The following is a 9,575-nucleotide window of genomic DNA, read 5'->3' on the forward strand; positions in this document are numbered from 1 at the left end:
GCCCCTGCACTCCAGTCTGGGTGACAGAGTGAGACTCCAACTAAAAAAAAAAAAAGAAAGTGTTCACAACTATACATTTCCCTGTTAACATTGCTTTTGTTGCATCTCATAATTTTTTTTTTTTTTTTGAGTCGGACTCTCACTCCATTGCCCAGGCTGGAGTGCAGTAGTATGCTCGTGGCCACCACAGCCTCAACCTGCTGGGCTTAGACAATCCTTTCACCTCAGCCTTCCAAGTAGCTGGAACTACAGGCACACGCTCCTATGCCCAGCTAAGTTTTTGATTTATTGTAGAAAGGAGGTCTCACCAAATTTTCCAGATTGATCTCGAATCCGTGGGCTCAGGCAGTCCTCTCACTTAGGCCTCCCAAAGTGCTGGGATTATAGATGTGAGCCATGGTGCCTGACCCTATACATTTTATTTTGTGTTCTTTCTTCATGTGTCCCAAGATATTTTCCGAATTTCCTCTGTGATTTCTTCTTTGACCCAATGAGATAGAGGTGGTGTATATTGTATAAATTTTACATATTTGTGAATCTTCCAGTTTTCCTTTTGTTAATTCTTTCTAGTTTCAGTCTATTGTGTCAGAAAAGATATTTTGTAGGATTTCAATCTTTAAGGTTATTAAGACTTACTGAGACTTATTCATACATATTAATAGACATTAAACATATGACCTGGTCTGTCCCAGAAAATATTACATAAACACTTGAGGAAAATGTGTATCCTCCTGTTGTTGGGTGGGGTGTTCTAAATATGTCTATTAGGTCCAGTTGGTCTCTAGTAGTTATTTGAGTAATTTCTTTCTTTCTTTTTTTTTTTTGAGTTGGAGTCTCACTCTGTCACCCAGACTGGAGTGCAGTGGCCACTCCCAGCCACCTCAGCCTCGACCTGCTGGGCTCCGGCGATCCTTCTGCCTCAGCCTTCCAAGTAGCTGGAACTACAGGCGCATGCTACCACGCCTGGCTACGCCCGGCTAATTTTTTTTTGTTTTATTATAGAGATGAGGTCTCGCCAAGTTGCCCAGGCAAGTCTCGAACCCGCGGGCACAGGCAATCCATTCACCTCAGCCTCCCAAAACACGGCATTACAAGGCTGAGCCACCGAGCCTGGCTTAATATATTTCTTTATTGGTTCTGACTGGTTGTTTTATCCATTATTAAAAGTAGAATGTTAAAGTCTCCAATGATTATTGTAGAGATATCTATTTCTTCCTTTAATTCTGTCAATGTTTGTTTTATATATTTTGGGGTCTGATGTCACAAAGCATGTATGTTTATAATTGTTCTATTAAAGTCTATTTGGTCTGATATTATTATATCCACTCCAGCTCTTTATGTTTCTGTTGGCAGGGAATGTCTTTTTCCATCCTATCACTTTCAACCTCTGTATATCTTTAGATCTAAAGTGAATTTCTTGTGGCAGTATATAGTTGGGTCATGTTTTTTAATCCATTCTTCAAATCTGTGCCTTTTGATTGGAGTGTTTAATTCATTTATGCTTAAAGTAAGTACTGGTAAGGAAGGACTTTTTTTTTTTTTGAGTTGAAGTCTCACTCCGTCACCCAGGCTGGAGTACAGCTGGACTCCAGTGATCCTTCTGCCTCATCCTTCCAAGTAGCTGGAACTACAGGCATTCACCACCATGCTTGACTGGCTTTTTAAATTTATTTATTTTAAGCTGGGCTCAGTGGCTCAGCCTGTAATCCCACGCCTTTGGGAGGCTGAGGTGAGTGGATTGCCTGAGCCCGCGGGTTCAAGACCCGCCTGGGCAACTTGGCGAGACCTCATCTCTACAATAAATCAAAAATTAGCCGGGCGTGGTAGCATGCGCCTTTAATTCCGGCTACTCAGAAGGCTGAGGCGAAAGGATCACCGGAGCCCAGTGGGTCAAGGCTGCAGTGGTTGGGAGCGGCCACTGCACTCCAGTCTGGGCAACGGAGTGAAACTCCAACTCAAAAAAAAAAAAAAAAATTTATTTATTTTAGGGATAAGGTCTTGCCAAGTTGCCCAGGCTGGTCTCGAACCTGTGGGCTCAGGTAATCCTCTCACCTTGGCCTCCCAAAGTGCAGGGATTTTAGGTATGAGCCATTGCACCCAGCCTTACACATAGCTTTCATTTACTTATATATTTATTATTTTTTTATTTTAAAGATGTGGGGTACAATTCAGAGTTAGGTATACAAATGTTCATTATGCAGGTACTCTTGTTGATGAGGCATGCCCCCCTCCCCTGGCAGTTTCATTTCAGGTGAATTAAATACCTAATTTACTATGTTATGTGTTAAGTTTATCAACTAGTAAAAGTGCCACTTAAGATAGTGTTCAGTTAGTACACGCCTCATTTAACCGTGTTATGTTAAATTTATCAACGAATGAAATTACTCTCAGATTCTTTTGTTGCAAATTTACTTTTATGTAAATGTTTATGAAATACTGCAAAATAACTTAGGGATTTTTTTTTTTTTTTTAACTTTGGGATCTTAAATGAAGGAAAAAGAGCCTGTGTGAAGAGCTTATAAGAAATACCGACAGTTATCTATCAGATTTAATAGAGGCTAAATCCTATATTGAAGAGAAAAAAAATGATTTGGATGCAGCTATGAAGATAGCAAGAGGGTTAAAATCAGCTCCTTCTCTGAGAACATATTGTGACCTGAATCAGGTAATTTTAATAGCTCACAATGTGAATTATTTCTGTGGTAGCTTATTTTGCATGCTTTGGATTATATTTGAGATTTAAGAAGAATTTGGTTTTGTGGTTGTTTTTGAGTTGGAGTCTCATTCTGTCACCCAGATTGGAATGCAGTGGCATGCTCACAGCCACCCCAGCCTCGACCTGCTGGGCTCAGGAGATCCTTCTGCTTCAGCCTTCCAAGCAGCTGGGAAGTGCGCTACCATGGCTGGCTAATTTTTCGATTTATTGTAGAGATGAGGTTTCACCACGTTTCCCAGGCTGGTCTTGAACCCGTGGGCTCAGGCAATCCTCTTACCTTGGCCTCCCAAAGTGCTGGGATTATAGGTGTGAGCCACTGTGCCCAGCCAAGAATTTGCTTTTCAGATTGTCCTAACCTATTGTCATCACTTTAGAATTGTTAGGTTTTTGAAATTAAACAAACATTATAAGATTTGTGTGACCATTTATTGTTTTTCACCACTTAGAGAAATAGTGCAGTAAAATCTTTATATCACAGAACCTGAGAGCAGGTAGGGTGACATTGAGTTGAAAGTTAAGGTTTCACACCTGAATAAAAAATAAGAGTAGCAAACTAAATGGGACTCCATTTTCTTCCATAAACAGTGTAGATGTGGCTGTCAGCTCTGGACTTAAAAATGTAATTCAAACTCCAATGCAAGTTTTTCCTCCTTTTTTTTTTTTTTTGAGTTGGAGTCTCACTCTGTCGCCCAGGCTGCAGTGCAGTGACATGCTCCCAGCCACCACAGCCTCGACCTGCTGGACTCAGATGATCTTTCCACCTCAGCCTTCCAAGTAGCCAGAACTACAGGCGTGCGCTGCTACGCTCAGCTAATTTTTTGATTTATTATAGAGATGAGGTCTCGTCAAGTTGCCCGAGTGGGTCTCGAACACGCAGGCTCAGGCAATCTACTCACTTCGGCCTCCCAAAGTGCTGGGTTTACGGGCTGAGCCACCGAGCCTGGCCTGTATTATATATGATAATCTTTGGTCTTCACTCTTGTTAGTCTAATGAAGAAAACAGGGCAAAAAAAAAATTGAAGGTAGCAACATGGATGCAAAATGAATCTGATCAGAATTTTTTCTGATCATGTAGCTCCATCCCATTTATTAGCTGGTATTTGTTGTTATCTTTTATACATATCTCCAGAAGATTTTGAACTCCTTTAGGGGAAAAATTCCTAGACACTTACTTGTATCCCTTCCTTTGAGTGCTCAGTATTGATCCTTGAATGCAGTAATTAATGAAATATCTAAAGGATATAATTTTCCTTCTAAAATCTTACTGTTTCAGCAATATTTGTGACAAAGGAAAATTTGACATGAATGACACTTCTTTTTTGATTGTAGATTATATGGACTTTGAAGTTAACATTAGAGAGAGAATTGTCACAACTTAGTTCTCTAAAACTAAGGAACCCTCCCAGGTAAGTAAGTCATTATTTGGGAGACCATAACAAGTACAAAAAATATGTTAGGGCCTACATTTATTAAAATAGCAAACAATTATAAATTGCAAATTTGAGTACAAATGTTTCCCAAGTTAGCAATCAAGTATAATTTTAATATATTAGAAAGTTGTTTGTTCTCTTTTCTTTTTTTTTGAGTTGGAGTCTCACTCTGTCGCCCAGACTGGAGTGCAATGGCCGCTCCCAGCCACCGCAGCCTTGACCCACTGGGCTCCGGGGATCCTTCCGCCTCAGCCTTCTGAGTAGCCGGAATTAGAGGCGTGTGCTACCACGCCCAGTTAATTTTTTATTTATTGTAGAGATGAGGTCTCACCAAGTTGCCCAGGTGGGTCACGAACTGTTCTCTTTTCAATTAGTTATTTTAATATCAGCAAATGATTTTTGTTTATAAAGTAATAACCTTCTATTAGAACACTTATATGCTAATGTGTTATTTTAGGTTGAATATGAATTGCAGTGAGATCATCTGTATGGTCAACAATATGGGAAAGATTGAATTTGAGGTCTCAACAAAGTAAGTATTGTAAGAATGGCAGCATGCCATTAGTTTCTGACAGCATCTGCATTATCTAAGATAGCAGTCCCAGCCTTTTTGGCATCAGGGACTGGTTTCATGGAAGACAATTTTCTCACAGATGGGGGTTGGGAAGGATGGGGGAATTACAGTCTCATATGGAGTGCACATATGCAGTTCACAGTAGGGTTCATGTGCTGTGAAAATCTAATGCCACAGCTGATCTGACAGAAGACGGAGCACTGCTCACCTCCGACTGTGCAGCCTGGTTCCTAACAGGCCATGGACCCTCACCCAGGGATCCCTGATCTAAGAGACAGAGAAATTTATATTTAGTGTCGTATGAGTCAAAAGCTGGAAAGAAAATTTATAGGGCAAAGTAGTTTCTATTGTCGAATTCCCTGAATAATGTTTTTAAGAGACCTAATGGGCCAGTATTCAGTGATGTATGTGTGAAGTTATCTTTGAGAGTTATTCAGTCAGCAGACATTGAACACTACTAGGTACTGACACCCTAGATATTGAGAGAAATGTCAGAGAAATGGCAATAAGTAGAGGCATGTAAACAATACATTGCATAATTGCTTTGGGTAATATATGCAGAACTAAGTGGCAGTGCAGAGGAAGGTAATGGTCAATTCTTCCTGGGGTAAGAGCGAACCTAGAAAGAGATTTTATTTTCCCTTATTCATGAAAAATGAGTAGCAAGTGGAAAGGAGGACAAAAAAGAAGTAGGCATCCTAGAGACGGGCAATGAGACAGCCTGCCATGTTCAGGAAACTGCATATGTAATTCCATTCTGTATATTCCCAAGGATATGTAGCTGCCAAGTCCTGAAGACATTGTATTCTGTCTCACTGTATTAGAACCTTATTGTCTGAGTCCTTGCTGTCCAGTATGGTAGCTGCTAACCACGTGTCTACTGAAATTTAAGCATAAATTAATTAAAACTGAATGAAATTAAAAGTTCAGTTCTTCAGTTGCACTACCCACATTTCAAGTGTTTAGTAGTTGCACAGGGCTAGTAGATATCTGTCTTAGTCTGTTTGTATTGCTATGACAAAATGCCTGAGACTGGGTAATTTACAAAGAACAGAAGTTTATTTCTTCACAGTTCTAGATGCTGGTAATCCCAGGATCAGTGCTGGTAGGTTTGGTGTCCTGATCTCTTCTTCAAGATGTCACCTTGAATGCTGTGTCCTCACATGGCAGAAGAGACAGAAAGGCAAAAAAGGAACACATGCTGTTTCCTCATAGGTGGAAGAGCAAAAAAGGGCTTAAACTGGTTCCCTCTAGACCTTTAGTGAGGCACTGATTCACTCAGGAGGGCAGAGCCCATATGACTGCATCACTTCTCCAAAGGCCCCATCTCTTAATATCACCACATTGAGTATTAAGTTTCAGCATGCATTTTGGAACAGACATTTAGACCATAGCACTACCATATTAGACAATGCAGCACATTTTCAATTATCACTGAAAGTTCTCTTCTACAGCATAGCTGTAGGCAGTAGAAAGCCATAAAAAGGTTTTAAGCATGAAAGTAAAAACAACTGGATCACATTTTTAAAAGATAAAGCTGATTGCCATTTTGGGGATTATTTGGAAAGAGTATGACCATTGATGCTGAAAGAACAGTTAGGCCATTGTGTCAGTAGACTCAGCAAATGATGAGAACCCAAATATAGGTAGTAGCACTGGATAGGGACTGAGAATAATGCCACATAGGAGAAATTAATACAACTCAGTAATGTTTGGATGCAAGGAAACATCTTTTTTTTTTTTTTTTTTTGAGTTAGAGTCTCATTCTCTCACCCAGGCTGGAGTGCAGTGACATGCTCACGGCCGCTGTAGCCTCAACCTGCTGGTCTCAGGCGATCTTTCTGCCTCAGCCTTCCAAGTCGCTGGAACCACAGGCATGCACTACCACGCCTAGCTATTTTTGAAAAATTTATTGTAGAGGTGAGGTCTCATCATGTTTCTCAGTCTGGTTTTGAACCCCTGGGCTCAGGTAATCCTCTTGCCTCCACCTCCCAAAGTGCTAGGATTACAGGCATGAGCCACCATGCCCAGCTGGAAGCATCTTCAATGGTTACAGGTCTGGCCTTGGTGACTAAATGGATGGGTTATCGTATTATTTGTCAAGATTAGAAATACAGGAGGAAAAGTAAGTTGGGAGGAGGAAGACAGTGGGTATTTTGAGTTTCTATTGTTTATCAGCTATTTGAAGAGAAGTGTTAGAGCACAATCAGATAGTATATGCAAAGACTTAAGAGATCTTGGACTTGATTCTGGGCTTAGGAATAGACAGAATATTGATGTAGAAACTCCCCCCAAAATAAATAAGTCCATTCACTTGAAGGTAGATTACCTCCAGGGGAAATGGTCCTTTAAGATGCATCACAGGCCGGGCACAGTGGCTCAAGCCTGTAATCCCAGCACTTTGGGAGGCCAAGGCAAGAGGATTGCCTGAGCTCAGGGGCTCAAGACCAGCCTGGGCAACTTGGTGAGACCTCGTCTCTACAATAAATAAAAAAATAATCCAAGCGTGGTAGTGCCCACCTGTAGTTCCAGCTACTTGGAAGACTGAGGCAGAAGGATTGCCTGAGCCCAGCAGGTCAAGGCTGCAGTGGCTGTGAGCGTGCCACTGCACTCCAGCCTGGGTAACAGAGTGAGACTCTGACTCAAAAAAAGAAAAAAAAAAAACTTCACATTTTTTACCTTAGGGGAAAAACTCAGCCTGGCCCATGGTCTTACAACTTCAGAAACATACATGAGCAAGATCACAAAACTAGTGAATAGTCAGAATGCCAGTTGTTGACTTGATAGATAAATATAGTTGTTAACAGGAGCTAGAATATTTATGTTGGCATTCTTTTCCAAAACCCAGACAGAAGTGAGAAGTCACGTTTTCAGTTGCTTTGTTTGTAATCTATCTGGAATTAAAGGAATGAGGTTAATCAAATAACTGAACAGCATTAGCTAAGATAGCTGACTGCATTCCTCCAGAGGGAGAACCTTCCTCGTCACTAAGCGTAAGGGCAGAGCCTCTTCCCTCATGCTTGAGTGAACCCTGCCCTACATCTGCCTCTGTGACTTGATTTTTTGTGCTGCTGTGGATAATCAGGAACCTTTGCAGTCAATATGTTTTTTAAGGTATTTTCATAACTTGAATATGGTTACTATCAAGTATTTTTAAGGCTAAAAGCAATTCTATCTCTTTGAGAGTCTGTACTGATCTTCTATTGATTTTAAATTAACTCTGAGTATAATCTTGTAAAACTTTTTCCTGGTTTTTAAGGGAAGATAGAAAAATATGGAGTAGAATGGATAATTAGCTGTGGATTAGTGTCTATTGAATAATCATACCAAAGGATTTGGATTAATGGTAATTATTAGCCACAGTGGAAGTCTCTAATGATTTGCTCAGGTTTGTATCATATACCTTTGTATCATAGCCATATATCTCTGTATTTTCTTTTCTTTCCTTTTTTTTTTTTTGTGTTGGAGTCTCACTCTGTTGCCCAGGTTGGAGTGCAGTGGCATGCTCACAGTCACCACAACGACCTGCTGGGTTCAGGTGATCCTTCTGTTTCAGCCTTCCAAGCATCTGGAACTACAGGAGCACACCGCTACGCCCAGCTAATTTTTTTTGTTTTATTGTAGAGATGAGGTCTAGCCATGTTGCCCAGGCTGTACTCGAACCTGTGAGCTCAGGCAATTCTCTTGCCTCAACCTCCCAAAGTGCTGGGATCAATAGGTGTGAGCTACTGCACCCGCCTTATCTCTGTATTTTCAAACAGATGTTATCCCCAAGAAAAGGAGATTGGACAGAATGTTCAAAGGAAATATAAAAAGGAAGAGCTTTCTGGTCATAGTGTGTGCTCATCACTAGAAATGAAGAAGATTGACATGTCTGTCCTGACCAGTGAAACACCATCACCACCTTTGCAACTAGAGACCAACAGTGTGTGCTTAGAAGCAAAAAACTTTCAGTCACAGAAAGAGGTTGTTGCAGCGATATCCCCTAAAACCATTGCTGTGCTGCCTCAAATGGGATCTAGCCCTGATGTGATAATTGAAGAAATTATTGAAGAAAACCTGGAAAGTAAGTGAAAATGTAAAAGCAGGCAAGGAAAAAAAATCTTGTATCTGTAATTAGAAGCAGTTGGTATTTTTTTGTCCCAAACTGCTGTTATAATCTTCGTCTTCATTATGAGTTAAAACCTGTGAATTCCCAGTCTCTATGCTCACAGTTTTCAGAGTTAAGATAATTTTTATTTATTAATTTTGAAGATTTTTTTTTTCTTTTAGAGGCAGGATCTGGTTCTGTTGCCCAGACTGGAGTGCAGTGGTGCAATCATAGCTCATTGCATTCTTGAGCTCCTGGGCTCAGGCAATCCTATCTCTGCCTTCTGAGTAACTCTGACCACAGGCACATGCCACCATGCCTGGCCTGATTTTTATTTTATTTTATTTTTTTATTATTATTTTTTTTGTAGAGATGAGATCTCAACAAGTTACCCGGTCTGGTCTTGAACTTGGCTCAGGCAATTCACTTGCCTTGGCCTCCCAAAGTGCTTGGATTACAGGCTGAGCCACCAAGCCCAACTTGATTTTTATTTTTAATGTAATAATATAACTAATCTCTGAGATATAAACTAAGATCTGGTTTAATTAGGTTATTTGACTTTTTTAGTGTTTCCACATGTAAACCTTGATAAAAGATGCAAATATAAATAAATGAGAGAGATGTGATTTGTGGAAAACAGTTTTATTACTTTTGTCCTTGAATTAGGAACAGTTTTTCTTTTTGAGTTGGAGTCTCACTCTGTCGCCCAGACTGGAGTGCAGTGGCCGCTCCCAGCCACCGCAACCTCGACCTGCTGGGCTCTGG

General features: G+C 40.5%; 1 protein-coding gene across 1 annotated transcript in view; it reads left to right on the forward strand.

Moving 5' to 3' along the window:
• RNF17 (ring finger protein 17) overlaps positions 1 to 9,575 on the forward strand; it is a gene marked incomplete at its 5' end in the record, with an annotated part of 96,872 nt that overhangs the window by 16,645 nt on the left and 70,652 nt on the right. Inside the window, 4 exons of the mRNA XM_008056623.2 lie at positions 2,494 to 2,665; positions 4,046 to 4,122; positions 4,604 to 4,678; positions 8,482 to 8,786. Of these exons, the coding sequence (XP_008054814.2) occupies positions 2,494 to 2,665; positions 4,046 to 4,122; positions 4,604 to 4,678; positions 8,482 to 8,786 (629 nt within the window). The remainder of the gene's footprint in view (positions 1 to 2,493; positions 2,666 to 4,045; positions 4,123 to 4,603; positions 4,679 to 8,481; positions 8,787 to 9,575) is intronic.

Source organism: Carlito syrichta, unplaced genomic scaffold, assembly GCF_000164805.1.
Source record: "Carlito syrichta isolate Samal-C Ts95f unplaced genomic scaffold, Tarsius_syrichta-2.0.1 Scaffold302419, whole genome shotgun sequence".
NCBI classification, from domain to species: domain Eukaryota; kingdom Metazoa; phylum Chordata; class Mammalia; order Primates; family Tarsiidae; genus Carlito; species Carlito syrichta.